The sequence below is a fragment of the Mytilus edulis genome, chromosome 12, assembly GCF_963676685.1.
Source record: "Mytilus edulis chromosome 12, xbMytEdul2.2, whole genome shotgun sequence".
NCBI classification, from domain to species: Eukaryota; Metazoa; Mollusca; class Bivalvia; order Mytilida; family Mytilidae; genus Mytilus; species Mytilus edulis.
In genome coordinates, this window is record NC_092355.1 from 4,206,200 (window position 1) to 4,232,717 (window position 26,518).

The window sequence follows — 26,518 nt, forward strand, 5'->3', positions numbered from 1 at the left end:
ATGTCAGGATAGAATATATCACACAAATGCCAGCAATAATGGAACACAATGACTACTAAATTTAGAGTGCCAGCATGCCCTTCTTTTGTTCAATATATTGATACGTATAAAAACAGTAGTTTTGATACCCCAGGCTGATTTGTGAAGCAAAATTATTTGACTGCATCAACCAAATAAAAATGAGAATGGAAATGGGGAATGTATCAAAGAGACAACAACCCGACCATAGAAAAGACAACAGCAGAAGGTCACCAACAGGTCTTCAATGTAGCGAGAAATTCCCGCACCCGGAGGCGTCCTTCAGCTGGCCCTAAACAAATATATATTAGTTCAGTGATAATGAAGACCATACTAAACTCCAAATTGTACACAAGAAACTAAAATTGAAAAATTATACAAGACAAACAAAGGCCAGAGGCTCCTGACTTGGGACAGGCGCAAAAATGCGGCGGGGATAAACATGTTTATGAGATTTCAACCCTCCCCCTATACCTCTAGCCAATGTAGAAAAGCAAATACCTACCATATTTGCAATTTATCCTGTAAAAGTATATAGCAGCATAATAATTCCGGAAAAGTGGAAAGACCTTTTGATTTTGTTCTGATTTGAGTATTTTTTTTTCTTCCACTTAATATTTTTTCTTCCAAAGTATTATTGTTTTACATATTTGTTTTTCGTTCATTTTTTTTTTAAATAAATAAGGCCGTTAGTTTTCTCGTTTGAATTGTTTTACATTGTCTTATCGGGGCCTTTTATAGCTGACTATGAGGTATGGGCTTTGCTCATTGTTGAAGACCGTACAGTGACCTATAGTTGTTAATGTCTGTGTCATTTTGGTCTCTTGTGGACAGTTGTCTCATTGGCAATCATACCACATCTTCTCTTTTATTCACAAGATGTTGATTAGAATTTTGGTATATGACATCGAACAGTTTATACGCTTTTAAAACTGACATTTTTGACCAAATACTTTTTCTGGTGAGAGCTATCATCCCGACCTCCAATTTTCTTTCGTTCACTAGTCCTTCGCCATAAAGATTACGACAAATTCGTTTTACCAAATTGCTCGTTACATCCTCAGGATAAGGATGATCATTTGGACTGAGTCTATAGGGAGACTGCGTATAAGAGTTATTCCCTCTTTTGCATTTGATATAAGTGATATGCATTTCTAACTTAGTAAATCAGCAATAATTTTATGTCAGGATAGAATGTATGTTACAAATGAAAGCAATATTGCAACACAATAACTACAATATTTGGTCCACATAAATTTAGAGTGCTAGCATGTCTTCTTTTGTTCAATGTATATGATATATTGATACGTTACAAAATTTCGGTAGTTTCAATACCTCAGGCTGACTGGTATAACAACATTATTTGACCCTATCAACCAAAACTGACCATATTTACACTTTAGTATGTGAATCTATATGGCTGCTTTAAAAATCAGAAGATTTGTTTGATTGATTGTATAATTCAAATCATGCAGATGAAAGCAATATTGGAAAACAAAGAATGCAAAATCATTTCCACATTAATTGAGATTGTCAGCATTTCATCTCTATATTCATAATATTGAACCTTTACTAAAGTTAGTAGTTTAGGATGGTGTGTATAACAAAACTATTAGATCCCATCATCCAACATTGAGATGTCTGATTTCATTTGTACTTTAAAATGAAAAGTATATGAATAGTATACTGTTAGAATATCAGGTTGGTTGATTGATTTTTTTTGCAGCTAAACGTCAAGTGGCAACTATTTCATTCAATTCGTAAGTAGTTTTCAATTCAAAGATTCAAACAATGGCCGTACCATACCTTCTCCTTCAAATAGCATCAACTGTTTTCGTATGAAATTTTTCATTTTAGAAATTGTGTACAAAAAATTAAGTCAAGTTGAGCTGGTATCTTATTACAAAAATGCCATCATGGAATTAAAAAACTAAAATAAGCAATACAAAAATTAAAGTAAAAAAAAACTTTTATTTTGTATGAAAATATTTAACAAATTAACAAAAACATTTGCATCAGCTTAGCTTTCAATAACATACCAAAAAGCTAATGTCTTACATATTTTACAATCATTCACTTATAATCATTTCCTATGTTATGACTATACATACAAAAAATACTACCATATTCAAATTTTCCTCTGTGCTTGGTTGGTTATATTATCATTTTTACAAGCTAATTTGCTAAATACAAATAGCTATCAAACACAATTAAATTAGTATCATGATCATGTATAAGAGCAAAAAAATGAAGATAACTTTGATTCACCTGTGATAAAATAATATGCAAATGTGATGGATATATATATCAAAGTCACATAACTCAAGTGAAATAGTTGAATACAAAAAAAAATATTGAAGGGTTAAAAACTAAAAAGAGATTCTATCATTTCCTTTTTCGGTAAACAGATCCAAACGTAAAACAAATATTTCAAATAACAAGTTATTTTACTAGTATGAAACAAGATTTATGTCCTCGCTTCCATATATTAGTACATACATTTGGCTTCAGTTAATTCCAAACAACATCATTTCAATAAGGTATATACTAAATTCATTGAACAGCTGCAAAAATGTGCAAAAAATTACTAAAAATCAAAGCCTGATATGAAAAATTATTACAATAAAATAAAAAAAAATCACAAAATAGTGTAACTTATCATTTATACAAAATGTTTCCCCTAACATCTATGATCATACACATGTACAGTTCCAAAAAGGCTGGCTGCTTTCTGGTAACCTTAAAGACAAAATATAGCTACAATGTCATGTTTTATTTAATGTCACATATTTTAACAAATATAAAAAAAAAAAAATCAGAAATATGTAAACTTCAACTAGTTGTTATACAGAAAAAATAGGCCTTAACATATCAAAACAATAACAACAAATAAATTTCACTTTACTTATCTGAAAAAATCTCTACCATCTTCAAAAGCGTCATTTTGTGACAGTTCTTACTAAATCTAGCTAGTAATGTTTCAAACAAATTAAAAAAACAACAGAAAGCAGTTAAATAACTGATTACTATCATCTGGATGCATACCTTGTATGTTTCGTTATTACAGAGACCTGAGTAACAACATTTAATAATTTGAGAGAATCTGATTTATGCATGAAAACACTGCATTAACATACCGTTTTTAATTATATTAAAATCATGCAATATATATTAATTAACAAAAACTTTCACAGTGTTGTAAGAAATATACAAATAAATGTCTTTATAACTTAAAACAATCAATATTGTATTTTGACAAATTCAAAATGTATAAATACCTAACAATTTGGAACAGCCCATCTATTGATTTACATAAGTTGTCTCCCATTTTAAAGTTACCTCCCTTACAAGGTTCAGAAGAAAAAAAATGTTTTACATGTTTTTAACTCAAAATGTTATAATAAAGTTTACAAAAGAGTTGAATTTGATGATATTAAATTATATAAGGCACAATTGTTATACCATAATACTGTGTGTCTATGTATAAAGGAGTAGTTGTAACTAAATGTGACCCAAAAATTTAAGTTTTTGAGAATTATTTTAAAATTACACATATTGTTTTGAATTGCATAAAATCAAGGAATGAAAATTATTTAAATGAGATTTTTGATGTTATAACAAAGAAATGGATAAACTCAGCATTTTTTCATCTTTATTTTCATTGTGGAAACATGTGCAGACAAGGAACAACAAAATAATATAATAGAAACTTTATGATAACTATTAAAATATTCTAATCAAATAAAAAGTAGTTTCTTGGGTGCCCCATAATTTTTCAATTTAATATATACTTAAAAGTTGATGTACTTCAAGGAAAATTTAGAAACTTCACACAAAATATAAACTTTTCATTAGTTTGTTGCCAGGCAACTCATCAAATGTTAAATTAGTTTAATTTCTATTTTTTTAAATACATTCAATTTGTAATTTATTGCAGTCAAAACACATTTGGGAAGACATATTGGTAACTTTACAATTTCTGGGGCAAACAAGGGCCATTATAATTGTCCCTTCTCATTTTAAAACTATTTTGGTTTCTCTCTAGATGATTTCTTTATCTTTTAACTTATCCTATGATTCTATCTGGAGTCTTACCTTAATATATAGGAAACCATATTTTACGCATCACTTTGTTTTGCTTAATTAATAAAATTATAGAAATGAAAAGATAGTTCCAAAAACACACAAGCAATTCTAATTAAAAATCGGGAAGTGATCTTAAAAAACTGAACAATGAGATCTATAGAACGTCATGGTCGTCATTATAAGAAAGAAGATGGGGTATGATTGCTAATGATACAACTCTCCACAGGAGACCAAATGACACAGAAATTAACAATTATATGTCAATAGGCCTTTCACTGTTTTTCTTTTAACACACTCAATGTAGTAAGAAAATCCTCTAAGGGAGATAACTTCTATATCAGAAAACAAACTATATCTTATTACAAAATCGTCAGTATTAAACTTCAAGCTTCCTGTAGGATCCTACCATACAGTCAATAGCGTCTTCCTTCATCGTGGGTTTCTTCAATGTGCCATCCACAAGTCCGTATTTGGCTTCACTATCAAAATGTACATCCAGCTTGAGTAATTCATCCAGCCATTCCTTCAAATAAATTCAACAACAATATCTATTTATTATTAAAACAAATTATTTAGGCAAATCTGATGAATTACTATTTTAAGAAATACAGATTTTTGTCATATCCCCTTATGATATCTATGAAATAAATAAGTAATCAACATGCATGTTTACACCTTCATTACAGGAACCAATACATTTACATAAAATTTAATTGAATTAATAGCAGTGTTAGAATAGCATTATTAACCAATATTCTGCATTTTAGTAATTTGTTGCTTTTTGGAATACTTAACAATATTACTGCATTGACAGTCTCTTTGATGTTTTGCTATGACTATATCAGGAAATGTTCTGGCCTTTAATAGAGATCAACCAAAAATGTCTATTTAAACAATGCATAACCAAAAATATCCATACATAAAAATGTATTGAGGTAGACATGACTATTTAGAATAGGCAAGCGAAATGAAAACACAACAATTTTTTTACCCTATAATATCTAGATTTATTTCGTGTCTGCAACATAATTATATTTGAATATTCATTATGTACCTTATTGGTATATTTTGGACCTTTTCCTCCAAAGTCTTCAGGAATATACTCTTCATCAATAAATTCTTTCAGTTCCTCAAATTTTTTCCCATGAAAATGTAGCTAAAATACAAAAATATAAGTTTATATTTGAATATTCAACAAAAAATAAATTTTGTACGGTGTTGTATGAAAAACCATGATATAAATTATTTACAATTTTCTTACAATCCAAGAACATTGAAATTCATGAAAAATATATGATTCCACAGTTTACTAGTGCTCAAAACTGTAAACTTCATGATTTCTATGGAGATTACTTTCTAAGGCTACACCTGTTAGCTGTTATGAATTATTTTTTAATATAACTTGCACTATTTGCCATATTCCTATATCTTTTAGGATAATAGCCCACAACCCAGGGGAAAAATTTAAGCTTTTGTTGTGTACTGGCCAGCTGAACAAGTAGACTGAACATCTACTGGTCCGGCTCCAAAGCTACTGGTCCTGCACAAATGAAATTTATTTGACAAACTCTAATATAAATGAGAAATGTTTACATTTATTTTCACGATTTTCCCTTCCTTTGTTTCCTCTCCTTTATTCTTGTAGTTTTTTAGTGCTGTTCTGATTGTTCTTTAGCAAGTACAGAATCTAACTTAAAATTTGAAGATCTCGTTACAAAAATACATTTCTTATCTAGGTTTGTCACTGCTAATTGTTCAAATGATATACATAATACAATCCATTACAATGCAATCAACTATATAATTTAACCATTCACATTTTTTTACCCATGATTTTTGATATTAACGTTTCTTTGTGTCAATTTCATAAACTTTATTCAGATCTTCCATTTGAAGGTCACTTATTTTTTTATTTTTTGGTCCGTCGATTTGACTCATTCCAAAAATTTCCACATTTTGTGTTGTTGTGAAGGACGCTCAACCTCGATATTCATAAAAACTCAATCAATTGTAATACTTAGTACCTCCAATACTGTGTAATTGATTTTGCAGGTAAATTGTTTTGTAAAAAAAATGAAATTGCGATTCAATCAGGGATTTTATCGACAAATTTCTACTGGTCCACTGGACCACCAGGTAACAAAATATACTGGTCCAACTCAAATTCTACTGGTCCTGAACAGTCAGGGGACTTACTGAGATAAGTGATTTTTAAATCACTTATTTGAGTAGCAAATTCAAAGTTTTGTCACAAATTGGGATTTTGTAGTTTTTTTCAAAATTTTAGATACATAGGTTTAAATAATATCTTTTTATTAGTAAAACTGAAAAAAATGAACTTTTTACTTCTTTTAAGGGGGCTCCTGGGTATAAATCAAATTTTTTTTCTAATATAGGATTTTGCTATTTTTTTTAATAAATGAACTTTATCATATACTTAAAAGAAAAATGAAATAAAACTAGAGGCTCTCAAGAGCCTGTGTCGCTCACCTGTTAATGTGTTTACTGATGTCGGCCATCTTCGTTGGTAGGCGGGGTCATTAGACACTTTTTTTTAAAATAGATACCCTAGTATTATGATTGTGGCCAAGTTTGGTTAAATTTGGCCAAGTCGTTTTAGAAAAGATTTTTATACAAGTTACAAAAATGACGAAAAGTTGTTCAATATTGACTATAAAGGGCAATAACTCCTTAAGGGGTCCTCTAACAATTTTGATCATGCTGACTTATTTGTAGATCTTACTTTGCTGAACATTATTGCTGTTTACAGTTTATCTCTATCTATAATAGTATTCAAGATAATAACCAACAAGAGGCTGTCACAACGACAGCAAACCGGATTTATTAATATTTATTTGTGTCCTGGCAATATCACAAGAACCATTACTGATGAATGGTGAAAGTGAAAATCGTCAATATCAAATTTGACCTCCATTTTGTCATCAGTATCAACATATTAAAATTTGAAAAGCTTAGATTGAATGGTTCATGAGTAAATGCAACAACGTGAATGGAAACGCCATTTTACAATCTTTCAAGAACCATAACGCCTGAACGGTAAAAGTCAAAATCGTCATTATTGAACTTGACCTCTATTTTGTCATCAGTAACAACATATAAAAATTTCAAAAGCTTTGGTTGAATGGTTCATGAGAAAATGCACGGACACAACTGGAAACACCATTTTTCAATCTTTCAAGAACCATAACTCCTGAACGGTAAAAGTCAAAATCGTCATTATTTAACTTGACCTCTATTTTGTCAACAGTTACAACATATTAAAATTTGGGAAGCTTTGGTAGAACAGTTCATGCGTAAATGCACGGACACAACTGGAAACTCCATTTTTCAATCTTTCAAGAACCATAACTCCTGAACGGTAAAAGGTCAAAATCATCATTATTGAACTTGACCTCCATTTTGTCATCAGTAACAACATATTAAAATTTGGGAAGCTTTGGTAGAACAGTTCATGCGTAAATGCACGGACACGACTGAAAACTCCATTTTTCAATCTTTCAAGAACCATAACTCCTGAACGGTAAAAGTCAAAATCGCCATTATTGAACTTGACCTTCATTTAGTTGTCAGTAACAACATATTAAAATTTTAAAAGCTTTGGCTGAACGGTTCATGAGTTAATGCACGGACAACATTTGATTGCCGCCCGCCCGACTGCCCGGCCGCCCGTCCGCCCGCCCGTCCGCCGCCGTACATCCCCAAATCAATAACCGACATTTTTGTCACAAAAATCCGGTTAAAAACTGCAAAATTTCCTTAAAATCACCAATTTTAGGGCAGCAACCCAACAACAGGTTGTCTGATTCAACTCAAAATTTGTGAGGGGATATATCTTATTCTGATGGACATTTAAATCTTAAAAGATTTGCCCTAAATGTCTTAGTTTCAAAGATATAAAGCAAAAACTGCATTTTACCACTATGTTCTAATTTTAGCCATGTCGGCCATTTTGTTTGGCAGGCTGGGTCATCGGACACATTTTTTAAACAATAAACCACAATGATAATTGTGGCCAAGTTTGGTTAAATTTGGCAAAGTAGTTTTGGAGAAGAAGATTTTTAGAAAAGTTACAAAAAATGACGAAAAGTTGTTAAAAATTGACTATAAAGGGCAATAACTCCTTTAGGGGTCAACTGACAATTTTGGTCATGTTGACTTATTTGTAGGTCTTACTTTGCTGAACATTATTGCTGTTTACAGTTTATCTCTATCTATAATAGTATTCAAGATAATAACCAAAAACTGCAAAATTTCCTTAAAATAACCATTTCACAGGCAGCAACCCAACAACAGGTTGTCCTATTCGTCTGAAAATTTCAAGGCAGATAGATCTTGACCTGATCAACCATTTTACCCTATTTAGATTTGCTCTAAATGCTTTGGTTTTTGAGTTATTAGCCAAAAACTGCATTTTACCCCTATGTTCTATTTTTAGCCATGGCGGCCATCTTGGTTGGTTTGACGGGTCACGCCACACATTTTTTAAACTAGATACCCCAAGGATGATTGTGGCCAAGTTTGGTAGAATTTGGCCCAGTAGTTTCAGAGGAGAAGATTTTTGTAAAAGTTTACGGACGACGGACGACGGACGCCGGACGCCAAGTGATGAGAAAAGCTCACTTGACCTTTCAGGTCAGGTGAGCTAAAAATGGGGTCACCGTTCATTTAAGCTCACAATCTGCCTCTGGAAGAAGCATACATTTTTGTTAATGTCCTTTTTTTCTGTTGAACTAATAGGAGAAATAGAGGTAATATCGAATAAAAAAATTACCTAATTACAGAAATCGCTTAAATTTTACAATTATTTAGTTTATGTACAGCTTATATGAAAACAATAATAAAAAATATAGGTCACCGATGAGTTAAAAAAGATATTTCAAATTTAATGCCAAAAAATGGCATTTTTTGCACCAAAGGGAGATAATTTGAAGCTTTTTCAATGATATAAACATTTTAAAAGTCATCTGGGGCCAAACCGAATCGATTTTTGGGGGTGATTTTTTTACCATATCATAAAGTAACAAGAAATAGTGTAATAAGTAAACTTTGTAATGAAAAAATAAGGTTCAATTTTTTGCTGAATTTTTTGTACCCACGAGCCACCTTAAGTAGCAAGGTTTATGCCTTTGGTGCTATCATTTAGCTGAAAATTCTATTTTAGTTGAAAAAATGCTATAATAATGGCTTTACATAATGAACTGATACTTTCTTAACAGATTTTTCCCAGCAGTGGGAGTATTTTTCCTGTAAAGTTCAAGGTTTCATCTTTCAGATTATGTAATAAAATTCTACTGTTCGCGATAAAAATTTCACTGTTTGGGGGTGTTGAAATTAGTGGGGTTATTAAAATAATGATACTTAAATAAGTGATTTTTGGGAAGGAAATTCAGGTATGATACTTAAACAAGTGATTTTAATGTCATTATCCTAGATTCAGTACAAGGTCATCACCTGAAATGACCTGGTCATCCTAGACAACACAGATGTTGGTTCTGAAAAGTTTAGAAACATAATTAGTCCCTGGATCATTTGTATTCTATATTTAAAGCTACAATAAGATTAAATCACTTCTTCTAGTGATTAATTTGTACTACTTAAATAGGTGATTATTAAAGAAAGACAACTCTTACTTTTATGGCAATAATGTTACTTTAACCAGTGATTTAGAAAATCACTCATTTAAGTAAGTCCCCTGACTGCTGAACCACAGGACCTGCGCTATATTCAACCCCTGCCACAATCGCTAAAAATTTGAAACTAAAGGCTCTCAAGAGCCTGTGTCGCTCACCTTGGTCTATGTGCATATTAAACAATGGACACAGATAAATTCATGACAAAATTGTGGTTTGGTGATCATGATGTGTTTGTAGATCTTACTTTACTGGACATTCTTCTTGCTACAGTTATCTATATCTATAATGAACTTGGCCTAATAGTTTCAGAGGAGAAGATTTTTGTAAAAGATACATGTAACTAAGATTTACGAAAAATGGTTAAAAATTGACTATAAAGGGCAATAACTCCTAAAGGGGTCAACTGACCATTTCAGTCATGTTGACTTATTTGTAAATCTTACTTTGCTGAACATTATTGCTGTTTACAGTTTTTCTCTATCTATAATAATATTCAAGATAATAACCAAAAACAGTAAAATTTCCTTAAAATTGCCAATTTAGGGGCAGCAACCCAACAACGGGTTGTCCGATTCATCTGAAAATTTCAGGGCAGATAAATCTTGACCTGATAAACAATTTTACCCCGTCAGATTTGCTCTAAATGCTTTGGTTTTTGAGTTATAAGCCAAAAACTGCATTTTACCCCATGTTCTATTTTTAGCCATGGCGGCCATCTTGGTTGGTTGGCCGGGTCACCGGACACATATTTTAAACTAGATACCCAAATGATGATTGTGGCCAAGTTTGGTTTGATTTGGCCCAGTAGTTTCAGAGGAGAAGATTTTTGTAAAAGTTAACAATGACGGACGACGACGCCGGAAGCCAAGTGATGAGAAAAACTCAGGCCAGGTGAGCTAAAAAGGGGCAATAACTCAAAACATGTTAGTTAGAATTTCTCCAATTTTCAGGGTGGGTACCTTTTGTTTTGCTGATCTTTTAACAATTTACACTTCACTTCACTCAAATCTAACTCCAAAAGTTTTACAAACAATTACAAGTTAAAGTTTCAGGGACAATAACTTCATAATAGGAGGACAGATTTACTCTAAAGTTGTAAAGTAAGTGAAAGTTTAGTTTAAAACATATTTTATTTGCAAAAGTAGCAAAAGGGATTGGATACAAGTTATAACAACATTAGTGATGTCCACTCTCTAAATGTCAAGTTGGCTGTTTATTTGACAACTAATAGTAAGAAAATTATAATTCTAGAAAATGATATATAAAAATAATAACGTATCTTACCCTAGAAACTGTTTTCTCTTTCATGAACTGTTTAACTATAGCAAACACATAGTCAAAGATTGCTGGTTCATTGAAGTAATGTATCCCTTTAAATCTGGCTGGAAAGGCATCCTACAAGGACAATAACTTATCTATCATTTCAATTAAATGTACATGCAATGGTTTAATTTATTACCATATTTTGACTATATTTAAGAGATAACTGTATTGTATTTGAATCTTTGCGGACGTCCATCGGTAGTTTTACTGTCGCAAATATTAGTTTACCTGGCGACGCGTAGCGGAGACAGGTAAACGGGTATTTGCGACAGTAAAACTACCGATGGACGTCCGCAAAGCTTCAACTACAATACAGTTATCTTTATTCTAATGCAAAACAAGTTCGTAATTAAATTTCAATCATTATTTCAGTGTAAAATCTTCATTAAAGAAAATTCTGCGAAAAGATGTTATCTTCTTTTGTCCCTACACTATAGGTGACGTCATAGGTATGCTTCCGGCGTCAAACATAAACACTGGGTGTTTTCTGGCTTCTGTGCCGCTTCAGAATGTAATGAAATTTGATAAAAAGAAGATTTGTAGGTGCGACATGTTAGTTCTTTGGCTTATTATTGTAGAAATTACATGTCAATACATTCAGCAATTCAAAATGTCGGCTACCTTAGTTACAGACAAGGAGATAGAGAATTTTACGCTAACTGTCATCCAAACAGAACCATTGATACAAAATAATTACATTAGAATATTTATTATGTCTGTTTAGTTCACGGATCATTGGAAATATAATGGAATTTGATGAGATTGTCAACAAAGTGAGATGTTTAGCGCTATACAACAAGGTTTAATCCACCATTTTCCTCATTTGAAAATGCCTGTACCAATATCAGGAATATGACAGTTCTTGTCCATTCGTTTTTGATGTGTTTTGTCATTTGATTTTGCCAACTGATTATTGAATTTCCAATTGGATTTTTCCTCTGAGTTCAGTAATTTTGTGATTTTACTTTTTACTTTTACAAATTGTGACTTGGTTTGAGAGTGGTCTCATTGGCACTTGTGCCACATCTTCCAATATCTAATAATTTAAATCAGTACCCCTTATCTAAACTTTATAAAATTGTCTTATTCCATGTGTTCCAATTCTATTGATTGATTGATATAAGAATAGCTGCTCATTCATTAATTAATCTATCAAAATCTGACTTAACTTGTTGGTCTAGCATATAGTAAGGTATATTCATATCTCATTTAACATGTTATTTTCACTGTTTAAATTGTTTTGAATTTGTCATTTCAGGCCTTTTTATAGCTGACTATGGGGTATGGACTTTGTTCATTGTTAAAAGCCATACAGTGACCTATAGTTGTTAATTACTGTGTCATTTGGTCTCTTGTGGCTAGTTGTCTCATTTGCAATCGTACCACACCTTCTGTTTTTTTATATATTTTTAGTGTTGGAAGTTGAACATTCTACAATTAATAAATTATCTCATTACACCTTCATTTTTAACCTGATATAATTAGTAAATAAGGAGAAGAACTGTTTATGTACTCGTCAAACTCTATATTTCTACCTCACATTAGGTATCTCGACCTGAAATCCATGGAGGAATTTATGAAAAGTTTGTAACATTGCCATTGGGTACTTTTAAAAACCTGGATCAGATTCAAAGGAACATAATTATTTAGTTGGAATTGGATCCAGATTTTACTGCTATAAATTTTTCATGAATTACGCCCAAATATTTGGGATCTAGATAATGGTACCTGAATTAAACCCATGACTCTACGAGCATACAGTGGTGAAATATTTTTTCCATGATTCCATCCAAATCCGTCTAAATCCATAACCATTATAATACCGTTTATCTGGGTTTCTTCATCCTACAAAAACAAAATAATTTGTCTCAGAAAAATAGACTGGCATAAAACACTTGATAGTATCTGAAACAGTCATAACTTTTTAATTGACATCAATATAACATTTATAGAATCACTAATCAAAGAATTCAAATAGAAAAAAAATATTCAATGAGTGACTGAACATCACATTAATTCAGTAATGCATGTAGCACATGAATTAATTATTAGTGTTGTTCGGTCACAAGTTGAATATTTTTCAATGTATGAATTCTTTGATTAGTTTGATCTGTTTATTAAATTGACAAATCGCTTTTTTATGAACTTTCAGTAGAAAGCATAAGGAACTTTATATATCTATATCATTATTTTAAGCATTCACACTTTGTTTTGATGGGACCACGTTATTTCACATTAAGTCTTTCATGCAGCAAGGAAATTCGGCTTCAGCTGAGCAGGCCCTTAAAAAGGGGGGCAATACCTTTTTGTGTTAACCTATTTTGGCCCTTTTCAAGGTGTTGTTAACTGTTATCAGCATTTTTGCATTTTTGCATTTTTTGTTAACTGTTTTTGCCCAAATCGAGGTGTTGTTAACATGTTAACGGACCCTATTGCCACCCCTCCTTGAAAAATAATGTATACTAGTTTTCAAAATGGACACTACACTTGACTCTGAAACATGTAAACATATATATATATTAAAGGTTATTGTTGTAAAGGCGGAAGTCTTTGGACTTTTATAATGAGTTTTTGACAGGATCAAACAAAGTTATGCATCAATAATCTTAAGAATAATGATTTCAATCCTTGTATTTCTAAAACAAAACATTTGTTAATTCTTAAATTCAAATTTTCACACTTCTAAGAACCCCAGGATTCCATTCGTGCATAAGTATACCACTGTGCTTACATAGGTAATAGAATTAAGGGCAATATGGGTTATCCAAGTGTAAGTAAGGAATTAAATTTTTACCGACCAAACATATTTAAGTATTTGCAGATATATGCAAATCATATATAAGAACTATTGTAGCAATTAAGCAACAAATGTACCTCTATCAATCTGGACATAGTCAGAAAATTGGTTCTAAATATATCATTGATACCAAACTTTGCAGGATTCCATTTACCTGAAAAAAAAGTCACAAATAATGATCAACCATTTAAATTCACACAAAAATGTTCTTCTATCAAATCATAGGGCTGATCCACTTTTAATTATTTATTTGACAGTAGAATGCTTCTGCTACATAAATATGGGCTCTTTTTGACAATACAATGCACATATGTCAGGTACTGGCACCATTAAGTCATGCTCAATTACTGAAATCTTCACAATTCTAGCATTTAGGGTAAATTTTAGACGGTTTTCGTGTAAAACGAAAGTGGCCGCATTCGTGTTCATCCTTAATATTGAAATGTAAATTGTATTTTATGATACAGTGAGTTGCTTATAGGTGTTACTGTAAAACTTTATCTATAGCTCAACCTGTTTTTAAAATTGACAATACAATAGGGACATTTAAATTGACCAGTTGGTATTGTTAGATTTAAATCTACCTTGATGCTACCTGTAAAATTTTTTATTCACCTAACCCAAAGTTTCAGCATGCTTTTTTCCTGAACTTTTTCTTACCTAGGATTATTCTATTGAGAGATTTTTATTTTACTGTCATTCAAAATATTAGGAGTTATCAAGCCAAACAAGAATGACTATATCATATATGTTATTTTCTTGCAATGTATTTAAAATTGCATGGCCTAAAATGCACTACATTTCATCTTAATGTTTGCATAGCCACTACTAGCAGTGTTTAATACCCTAAATAATCCAGTCGTAATATTTCACTCACTTTATGAAACATCAAAATCATATTTGAATAAACAATTTCATTTATTTTTTTACACTGATATTTGACATCTCATCCAGAATTCCAAAGTATTTAAGGTGGCTCGGGCCTTTTCGAAGTTTCTATCAGAAGTGCCGTATTTTTGGTTATTTTATTCTTTAAAGAAAATGAATCAAATTGGTCGAAAAAAAATAGGGGGTCACGGACCATTTAAGCTCAAAATTTTGCTTTTAAACAGGTATGTAAAAGGGACCATTTTTCAATGAAATGATAGGGAAAATACAGGTGTTGACATATTTTTTTCGGAATATCAAAAAAACGTTCTATGACAATTTCTCCAAAACTGTAATATGAAAAGTTGGAATATAGCTTCAAAGAATGAGCCAATAAAAAACACAGGTCACCGATAAGGAAAAAAAAATATTTTGCCTTTAAACCCAAATTTTGGCGGGAAAATGGTGAAAATGGGTGAAATGTCATTTTGACCCTTTAAAAAATACGGATAATAACGAAAATATCCTATAAGTCACATAACTACAATGATTTAACATTTCTAATCAATCAAAATATTAAAAAAAATAATATCGAATTTACGACAAATACTTTTGTAATTCATGCGTAAAGTTATGCGCAGTCGAATAGTCCCGAGCCACCTTAAATAATTCCCAATTTTATTCATTTTTCCCTTCTTCACTAGATTTTTATCTAAATCCATAGTATAAATTCTGATTAACTTCCAATGATATACATCCTAATTTAACAGGTGCAGAATCTATACATAAATCAGAATCTTGTAAAAAAAAATTATCATTTCCATTACTATATTCCAAATAGTTATCCTCACTTTACAAATATTTTGTAATATTTTATTTATATTTTTACTATATATCACTTGATTTTTCTATATCCACAGTAAACATTTTATTTCATTTCCTATTATAAATTTCCAAATCAAACAATATTTGATCCAGAATTTTATAATGACTATTTCCAATTTCACATTCACTTAAAACATTTCCCCACGTTAGGAATATTTTAGAATATTTTACTTTCATTTTTCACTTTATCACTAGATTAGACTATATCCACTGCATTAATTCAACATTTTATTTCATTTCCAAGATCCAATTTAAATGGTAAATCATCTTAAGTTTGTAATAGATCCCAAATTAATAATGAATGTTTTTAAAATCACATTTAAAGCCACAGAAACATGTTGGATGAACTCACACTATATCTCCTACTTGAATTCCAGTTTTGAAATTTTTTAATCTTTAACATAACTAAATCCCATCGTATGAAAATTTGAATTTCCTTGAGCAAACACAGCATTTTATGCACAAAAGTCCCACTAATATTATAATAGATTTCAAAGAAAAAACACAGCAAGGTATACTCCAAACTTATTCTTCGAAATTTACATGTACAACATCACATGTAAGCCCCACAAAACAGTTTGAATGAATTATTTCCTCCTTGATGTCCTTCATGACAATAAAATCTTGAAAAAAACACATCACATTTTAAGAAGCAAAATTGCTATAAAAAATCTAATAAAATAAATCCAATTTTGTATGCACAATGACACCAAAAGATTTCAAACATTGCAAATAATAATCCAAAATGAGAATCTTGAAGGGACATGTGAAGAAATGAACAACATATCCATCTGAAAATTTAAACTGTAAACACCTGAACAGCTATTTCTTGTTTCACTGGCAGCTGGTCAATACTATATATAAGGGTTAGAATTTTAAAGAAGCATTTAGTGTGTAAAAACAGTTTAATTTTCAAACATAGTAATACATATTTAATTTAATCTTTTACTGATTTAGAATTTTAGGTAAAAAATAGATAAATTATATATATCAGGGATTTAAAAAAATGAAAACCAAAACTATTTTCTTCCCTATCAATTTTTTAATAGAATAATCCTAGGTAAGAAAAAGTTCAGGAAAAAAGCATGCTGAAACTTTGGGTTAGGTGAATAAAAATCTTTACAGGTAGCATCAAGGTAGATTTAAATCTAACAATACCAACTGGTCAATTTAAATGTCCCTATTGTGTTGTCAATTTTAAAAACAGGTTGAGCTGTAGGTAAAGTTTTACAGTAACACCTATAAGCAACTCACTGTAATACATAACATATATAAAGGTTGAGGATGAACACGGATGCGGCCACTTTTATTTTTGACAAAAACCATCTGAAAAGTGACATTTTTTGGCATATTTGGTAGATTTTTCATATTTGAGCTTGAATCGTATCGTTTTTAATGACTAAATCAATTAAAATCTTTTACAGAAACTAATTGATTCAAATGAAATAGACACTTAAGGCAGATTCCAAAAAGAAAAGAAAATTTCCGTCAAAAAGAACAAATTAAGAAAAACAATACTAACTGTTATTTGAATGATAATATGTGAATGTTTTATTAAATAGTAATGTTATATAAAGCAAGCAAACCAATTATTGGATATTATTGTTTCCATTAAAAGTAGAAATAATCACAACAAGTTGAAAAATGTGAAATGTTTGACGGAAATTACTTCCCATTTTTTGACACAAGGTTCATGTTTTATGAGGCTTTAAGTTGACACTGGTATAATGGTTTTTATTAGTGTAGTCTGATTATTCAAACATCTCTGTTTCCAAATCTTTGCTTTTCTTTTGTTAAAAACATCTGTGATATGTATTTTTTTCAATTTCAAATACCTTACTTATTAGATGCTCGTCTGTCAATAAATTTTATGATAGCAACAGGTTCATAAAATCTTGCCACATCATTGTAGGTACTTATATAAGCCTGTTAAAATTGTATTTCATAATGTACATTATACATACACATTTTGGATCTTTCAATTTACTTTATTCAATCAATAGTTTTATCAAATGTGTTGCTAACATAATTTCTGTCAAACTTGTCATTTTATGTTAGCAACATTTGGATCTGCTACAAATTAGAGTTATCTGTCCTGGGTTAAAATCTTTTTAAATTTCAGGCAGCGGTATTTTGCAGGAATTCTTAATATGACTTTCAACTAGGATAAGATCTCCAATGTTGGTTAAAAATCTCAAATATATATTGTCCGTCAAATTTATTTATGTTAGCACAATCTTATGTTAGCAACAAGTCCGTCAACATCTTATGTTAGCAACACTATTTAGTCCGTCAAATTTTATGTTAGCAACAATAATGTCCGTCAAATTTTATGTTAGCAACAAAAAAGTCCGTCAAATATTATGTTAGCAACAAAAAAGTCTGTCAAATGTTATGTTAGCAACAAAAAAGTCCGTCAAATATTATGTTAGCAACAATAAAGTCCGTCAAGTTTTATGTTAGCAACAACTTAATTTCTGTCAAATCTTATGTTAGCAGCATTGTTCATGTCTGTCAAATTTTATGTTAGCAACTCCAAGATAATCCTTTATAAAAGTTATTCCAATTCCTTTTTTATTGGTGCAGATGTTCAGAAATGTTTTATTCCAATTTGCCTTTCATATTAAATCAAGATATACATCCAAACCTTGAAAATACTGAAAATATCAAGATTTTTTGTGTTGCTAACATAAGAATTTTCCGTCAAAATGTCTGTCAATTTTGTTATGATAGCAACATTTTTTTAAGGTGGTCTTTATTTAAAAAATATAATGTGAATAGATCTATTTTTTGTCAAAAAGTGTTTACTTATATAAGTATAACATGTATTCCAAAACAGAACTTCATTGGTGTTGATTTTGTTAAACATAATTTTGGGAACTTTTCAACTTTCTTTTTTGGAATCTGCCATAAGTGTTTAAAAAGTGGTCAAAATCTTTCGTCAGATGAACCTGAAATTTGAGGCCAAAATCGGTCCTTACCAGACCTACTCCTTTCAATAATATGATAGAAATGTTCAAATTAAAATGTGTTGATAAAATAAAATTGAGAATGGAAATTGGGAATGTGTCAAAGAGACAACAACCCGACCATAGAGCAGACAACAGCCTAAGGACACCATATTTTAGTTTTTTTTCTGAGGCTAAAATGTTGACACAGAGAAATGTCTTGCCTCTATATGTAATATTGACAGTACAATGCAATTTTTAAATTAAAATGATAATTGTGAGGGTCCAGAGTTAGTGGTTGATATTGTCTTTTGACCCTATAATTTTGTTTATGCTACCCTTTTGTATATTATTGTAATTAAATACTAACCTGGCCTAAATATAATGACTTTTCGTCCCAGCTTGTCTCTCTGAGGAAGGACTCCTGTTATACCAGCCTCCAACACGTGCTTAACAGCAGCAGGACGCAGACCCTCAAATAGTTCTGCATTGTCTACTCTCATTTTGAAATGTGTCATAATCAGATTAAATGCTCTCTCATAGTCAAATTTTTTGGCACGTAAGAAACGTAACAGAAAAGCATCATCTGTGCGAATTCTTAAAGCTGAAATATAAAAAATAAAAATATTGATATCATAGTTAATCATATATACCTCTTGTAATTAATTCCACACTTTTAAGGTTTGACTAAACATATAAAAAGTGACACAACAAAAAGTCAAACTTGATCTGTGTTTTGTGGCGATTAGCATTGCGTAAAGGTTTCATAACACATGGTTGAGCAAACTAAAGTTAAAGAACGGAAATTAAAAGTTCAGCATTTTTTCTATTTATAAACACAGACACTTGTCTCAGATTTTTTTTTCCTTATATACCTTAATATATAACACAAGGTACTTAACTTGCATTTTAGAAAAATGTCAGGCGGTGACGAAATTCAATTATATGCCGCTTTCTATGCTGTCAACCCCACTAAAAATTGTTATATCGTAAATCTAAATTGATTTCTAAAATGCAAGTTAAGTACCTTGTGTTAATATTAAGATATATAAGAAATATTTTCTGAGACAAGTGCCTGTGTTTATAAAGGGGAACAGGGGCGGATCCAGCCATTTTAAAAAGGGGGGGGGGGTTCCTAACCCAGGACAAAGGGGTGGGTTCCAACTACATGCCCCCATTCAAATGCATTGATCGTCTAAAAAAAAGGGGGGGTTCCAACCCCCGGAACCCCCCCTCTGGATCCGCACCTGGGGTAATGAAATAACTCGAGAATGGTAAAAGTGACACAACTAAAACTTATTTATCTGTGTTTAGAGTTTATACTGTGGATTCATTTCTTTTTTCGTTGGTATCAAATTTTGTGGTTTGAGGAAAAATTGTATTTTTGTTGATATTTGATTTCTTTGTTTTTCCAAAGTCTGCATACAAGCCTATATAAGTTTTGTACCTCGTATTACATTTAAATTCGTGGTTTACAGGTTTAAAACCATGAAATCCATGATAAGTGGTATCCCACGAATATTAATAAATCCACAGTAAGCAGTGTGTGTAAGTTTCATAACATTTGGTTGATGCAAACTCAAGTTAAAAACGGAAACCCAAAAAAACAGCAAATTTTCCAGATGTTAAGGGGTATTAATATAATTTAGAATGGTAATAAAGAAGCCACCCAAATTCCAACTTGATCTGTGTTTTGTGGTAATAGGTATTGTGTATAAGTTTCATAACATTCGGTAGAGGCAAACTATTTTTTTGTGTAGGGACAGCATACTTACAGACAAACAAGGGTAAAGCTAAATGCACCCTCCGCTAGGCAGGGTCATAAAAATTGTTTTGTTATTTGATTTTGCCATGTGATTACGTACTTTCCAAATTGATTTTCCTCTGAGTTCAGTATTTTTGTGATTTTACTTTTTAATCTCCTTTCTATAAGATGTTATACCTTTTTCCTTCTGAACCATTTCCCTCAGAGCTTGTATATCACGACTTCGCCATTCTGGTTTCTCATTTAGTTCTTCTTGAGCTTTCTTCACAAGTTCAGGACTCAGTGTACACACATATTCAGGACTTCCATTCTCTGCCATTTTGATTTTGTCGAATTTGATTATTTGTGTATTCAATTTAATGTCTCATAGTTCTGAAAAAAAAATAAACAGAAATTTAATCATTATTATTGTTTGAGCATGTTACACAAAGCCAGTCTTCTCGATAAACTTTTAAATCTACATACACGTATACCACAGAATTTAACGAAAATTTTAGAAAGATTCTATTCCTTTAAAGAAATGATATTTACTGGCCTGAGGTTTTTACTAGCCTGGGCTTGTGGATCTGTTGTTGAGGGTGAAGACTGCAAAGCACCGTCTACTGTCATATTATTTAAATCTGTTTTTTTTAATTTTAGAATTGAAATTTACACAACAATTGATATAGGAAGATGTGGTATGAGTGCCAATGAAACAACTCTTCATCTAAGTCACAATTTATAAAAGTAAACAATTATAAGTCCAGGTATGGTCTTCAACATGGAGCCTATTTATTATGACTCACACCGAACAAAAAGCTATAAAGAGCCCCTAAAAATTACTAGACTTAAGTCTAATCTATATAAAAAACAACAAAACAAGAAACACTAATGAACCACATCAACAAACAACAAATACTTAACATCAGATTCCTGACAAACCTACAAACCATGCATACTGACTTGTTACAAAGCAAAATTATTTCCTTAAACATTAAGTACCCGTCCACTTGTACTTTTATCCATCTGATGAGTTAACGTTAAGCCTTTTTGAACTGATTTTAATAGATCATTCTTATGTTGTACTGTTATACCACTGTCCCAGCTTGGGGAGGGTTAGGATTCTGCTTACATGTTTAACCCTGCCCCATTCTGTATGTATATGCCTGTCCCAAGTTAGGAGCCTGTAAGTCAGTGGTTGTGGTTTGTTTATGTGTAACATTTTTATTTTTCATTCATTTTTTTATACATTAATTGCTTTTTTCTTTTTGAATTGTTTTACATTGTTATTTCAGGGCCTTTTATAGCTTTAACTATCATGACTATGTGGTATTGGCTTTACTCATTGTTGAAGGCTGTACGGTAACCTATAGTTGTTAATTTCTGTGTCATTTTGGTCTCTTGGAGAGATTTGTCTCATTGAAAATCATACCACATCTTCTTTTTTTATAAGTATTATAATCACATTACATGTATGCTTCATTATAATATGTTATTTTGATTGGCTACCAGCAATCTTCCGCCATTATGAAATTTACCTTCATTTCAAAATGAAATGTAACATTCATGATGTCATATGAGCTTCCACAGTAAAGTGCACAGGTAAATAAAAGAAAAACTTGATTCATGATTTTAGCAAAAAAAGTAAGTATATGAATTGAATGCTTCAATCTTTTAGTAATTCTATAGGGTTGTTTAAGCATTGCCAGTCCGCACATTTCTAGAGCTGCAGCGCAGAGAAGCACTTTACCCTGGGGTCCTGTATACGACGCGCAGCTAGATATCGGGCCGGGATACCAGGCTAAGAAGCACTTCTGTGCTGCATACAAAATGTACTTCGATTTAATAAACGCTTTATTATGCACCCCAATTAATTTACAAAAAGAAGCATTCAATTCTTAAATAAATGTTACAACTGTAATAAGAAAACATCTGCTACAGCTAGGATAGTTAAATCCATATTTTCATAAGCAATTATCATTATTATTATTTTTTAACATATATGCCTATTTGCAATCGTTATACATGCAACATGCCTTTTAAGTACTGATAATTGGCATGATTGGTTTTAAAAAGTTTTCATATTTTGTTTTCACATACATCATGTACATGTATAATACATTATTATCTATTTCCTACCTTATAATAATTATATTCCTTCAAGTAGATAAATGTCCTTAACAAAAAAGGTTTCTACTGCTACTAAGTACAATGTCATGTAACATCAAAGTAGCTTTATAAATACATGTACATGTATATATCTTTATTAAGCGATCATTATGAGAAAGTTATTTATTGTCACATAAAAGGCAAAATTACTACAGCAACATGGTTAAGATTAATACGAGAACTATCTGTCCTCCAGGTTGTTGTTTATTTTACAAATGACTCAATAAAGTGCAGGTACAATTTACCTTAAATCCAGGTATTAACCCTCTCTAATAATCTCATCAAAATAAAGTGACATACATGTACCTGTACATGATATATATGTAATTTCAAGCAACACCAATATTCTACCATATATAATATTACAACAATGAATTGAAAACATATTAAATACTGAGATTATTATAATATCAAAGTAGCTACATAAATACATGAACATGTATGTATCATTATAAAAGAGGGACGAAAGATACCAAAGGAACAGTCAAACTCATAAATCGAAAATAAACTCGGACAACACCATGGCTAAACATTTGTGTAAAAATGAAAAAGACAAACAGACAAACAATAGTACATATAAAGTGTAGGTACAATTTACCTTACATCCAGGTATTAACCTCGCTAATAATCTCATCAAAATTAAGTGACATACATGTACCTGTAATTTCAAGCCAGACTTAAACCAGACCAATATTCTATCATATATATTACAACCATGAATTGAAAACTGTTATATGTAGATTCTTATCTTACCGTTAGATTTCAATACCTTATTTGAAATAATAAAAATCCACCTTTTGAACTTTATTGTTATTACACAGCACACTAGTGACAGAGTATTTAAATTTCAATAAAGTCTATTGCACATTTTAAACCTACCAACTTGAAAAATCTACCTTTTGAACTAAGTTATTTTCACACAGCTTAGTGAAGGAGTATTTAAATTTAAATAAAGTTGAATGTATGTTTAAATAAACAAGAATAGAAATTTTAATCGAACAGTTTAAAATCTTAATTCAAATATAATCTTTATTTCCTTGTATTTCCTAAACTAAAAATAAATAATCTTTTTGACACATTTTTATAAAGCTGACTTATTTCCTGCTTCAACAAAAAGTTAAGATTTCCTTTTATAACTTTATTTAACAAACTCAGACTTTTTACCTGAATAGCTAAATCAAACAATATGTGTCATAAACAAAACCATTTGATTTCTTTTTTATCATAACAACATATTAGTTCGAATAAATATAGTTAACATGAATTATCAGGGGGGCAGCTCCAGGCGACTTAAAGCAATTAATGTTAACCATCTTCATTCAAATGTGGGTGTTTGCTGTAGTTTTACAGATTTTACTGCCTGTCTCACCACTCATACCCCCCAATAAGGCAAACATTAAAACTTTTGGATATGAAAATTACTTTAAAACGTTTTCAGGTAAGTACAATGTATTTCATTTTCAGACAGACTGACATTGAGAATGGAAATGGGGAATGTGTTAAAGAGACAACAACCCGACCAAAGAGCAGATAACAGCCAAAGGCTACCAATTGGTCTTCAATCTATAGCTTTATCTTACAAAACAAAATATGATTAATTTCTATACAGCCTAGTCCAAAAAGTTATGACATCTTGAAAGGCTAATATATTTTTTTTCTTTAGCGAAGGCGTCAAAGCAAAAATTAAAAATAGCCTTCCAAGACGTCATAATTATTTGGACTATATACATGACATACAGCCATGACAGCCTCACTAATAGACAAAGAATTTACCTATGTATGTATACATCATTGCACATTTCTTACTATCTGTATGTCTAACTATCCTTAAGAACTTAGCTTATATAATGTTGATACAGTTCCATATTTCTTGGTAGTATACTGTTTAAACTATATTATCATGATTATTAGAAAAAAGAAAATTACTTACTGGAAATTTTTTTTTACAACTGGTTGATCACCCATAAAATTCTATGTACACAGTTTATATAAAATATATATACAATAATCCTACCTTGTAACAAATTAAATGCCCAAAAATGTTTCGTCATTCAAATGTGTATTCCCATTTAAACTATATATTTGTTTTCTTTTCAATCATCCATGGCCTAATGAAAATCACCAAACTGTGTCAATTCTAATCACAACACTATATACATGAAGATGTCAAAGTAGATTAAACTATTCTTGGTTTAATTTTGTTCTTTTCAAACTTTTTAACTTTTAAATTGAGTCAGAATTTCATGAATTTAGACCTTTTTCAATTAATATAACTGTCCACTTATTTGACTGAAACTTTTTTACACAGCCATGGTAAGTGTGTAAGCATACAGACATGAATTATGATAACAAATTTATATTATTTGTACTTTCTACATGTTTTAAGAAAATTATGATGAATATTTAATACAACAGACAGTCACTTATGAAGAAAAACAGTACATTGCATACATGTACAGCCTCCTACAACATTGTACAACCAGTATAATAGTGATGCAGAAAGACAATGTTTGGACTGTAGGAAGATTCATGGTATACCGCCATCTTGGATTGTACAATTTCAGTACAAAAGTGGTCTTGTTATTTGCCCAAATCTGCAAATTTGGAGACAGATTTGCAATTTAATGGTTAGACTGTTTATTTATATAAAGAAAACTTGGTAATTTATTGTATTTTTTAAAATATTTAAACAAATATCATTTTTACTTGTTATTAGAATCAGCCATTTTCGGCTACGGTTAGCATCAAATTTATTCAAATTTTACCATGATTCGTCAAAATATCCTTATTATGATTCATCAATTATTCTTAGGTCTCCAATAATTATCGTTACCGATATTTTTGGAAAAAAATTAGCGTTTTTTTAACGTCTAAAATAAAGTGCATATTTTATTGTCATGCACCAAAAATTACTGTTAATGTCATGAAGGTACCCCCATTACCATGATTACCACGTACCACCCTCCTGTATTCTTCATGCAGCATGACTTCTTTAATATAATATATCACGATGTATTTTGATTTATAAATTGTAAGAAATAATGTCAGTGCAAAGCATGTAATGAGGCTCCAAGTAATTCCCAAGTGTCTCATATATAATAAGTGACATGCAGGCCTGTAATTTTAAACTTGAGCCTTGTTATGCCAGAGCCCTTTAACAGTTTAACTGTTTAATTTCTTTTGTGGGAAAAAAATTGTCTGCCCCCTTCCAAACTTTTAGAGCACACTAAAAACAAAAGAAAGTATGACAGGTTTTATGCAATTTTATCATAGATTTTTTTTAACTGATAATCAAGCTTCTTTTGCAGTTTTTTGTTGATTCCTGACCTCACTTGTGTATTGAAGATATAATATTATTTGTCTTTATAAACTGGTCATACCTCACTATGTCATCAGTAATGCCAATAATAGTTGTCATTCACTTATTCACCATAAATAACTACAGCTTTGCGTCAATAGAACGAAAAATCTAACACTTAACGACAAGTCTAATTACCAAAAGGAGCTCTAAAGAGACAAGGGAGTGAAACAAACAGAAAGACGACACGTTTAGTCTTGTATGATTTTAAATTTTAGTTTCTTGTGTATAATTCGGAGTTTAGTATGACGTCCATTATCACTGTACTATTATGCTTATTTTAGGGGCCAGCTGAAGGACACCTACGGGTGCGGGAATTCTCGCTACATTGAAGACCCATTGGTTGCCTTCGGCTGTTGTTTGCTCTATGGTCGGGTGGTTGTCGCTTTGACATATTCACCATTTCCTTTCTCAATTTTACGTTATAAATATACAAGTAATAGCTCTTTCAAAAAGCTTGCTGTATTAGTTCTCATCGGATTTTGTCTAATGCCAGTGGCGGATCCAGAAATTTTCATAAGTGGGGGCCCACTGACTGACCTAAGAGGGGGCCCGCTCCAGTCACGCTTCAGTGATTCCCTATATAAGCAACCAATTTTTTTCCCAAAGAGGGGGGGGGGCCCGGGCCCCCTGGCCCCCCCCCCTAAATCCGCCTCTGAATGCTAAGTC

At 31.1% G+C, this 26,518-nt stretch overlaps 1 protein-coding gene across 6 annotated transcripts; it reads right to left on the reverse strand.

Annotated features, from left to right (window-relative positions):
• Positions 1-1,969: 1,969 nt before the first annotated feature.
• LOC139499502 (alpha-tocopherol transfer protein-like) lies at positions 1,970-26,016 on the reverse strand. 6 transcript variants are annotated; one of them, XM_071288204.1, is made up of 8 exons: positions 25,872-26,016; positions 20,521-20,715; positions 18,949-19,182; positions 13,956-14,032; positions 12,810-12,926; positions 11,043-11,153; positions 5,159-5,260; positions 1,970-4,627 (listed from the first exon to the last, which is right to left on the reverse strand). In XM_071288204.1, exons 2-8 carry the CDS (start codon positions 20,660-20,662, stop codon positions 4,481-4,483), a joined length of 930 nt encoding a protein of 309 aa, XP_071144305.1. In that variant the 5' UTR covers positions 20,663-20,715; positions 25,872-26,016; the 3' UTR covers positions 1,970-4,480. The 6 variants fall into 6 exon arrangements, with proteins under 6 accessions (XP_071144305.1, XP_071144307.1, XP_071144306.1 ...); XM_071288206.1 differs by lacking the exon at positions 25,872-26,016 and adding an exon at positions 24,506-24,595; XM_071288205.1 differs by lacking the exon at positions 25,872-26,016 and adding an exon at positions 24,422-24,521.
• Between the last annotated feature and the right edge of the window lie 502 nt (positions 26,017-26,518).

Excerpts from the sequence above, each read along its gene's own strand:
- LOC139499502 (XM_071288204.1), bottom strand. The coding sequence starts at position 20,662 with ATGGCAGAGAATGGAAGTCCTGAATATGTGTGTACACTGAGTCCTGAA. Across the intron at positions 14,033-18,948 it reads AGTCATTATATTTAGGCCAG|GTAAATGGAATCCTGCAAAG; the intron begins GTTAGTATTTAA and ends CTTTTTTTTCAG. Across the intron at positions 4,628-5,158 it reads GTCCAAAATATACCAATAAG|GAATGGCTGGATGAATTACT; the intron begins GTACATAATGAA and ends ATTTATTTGAAG.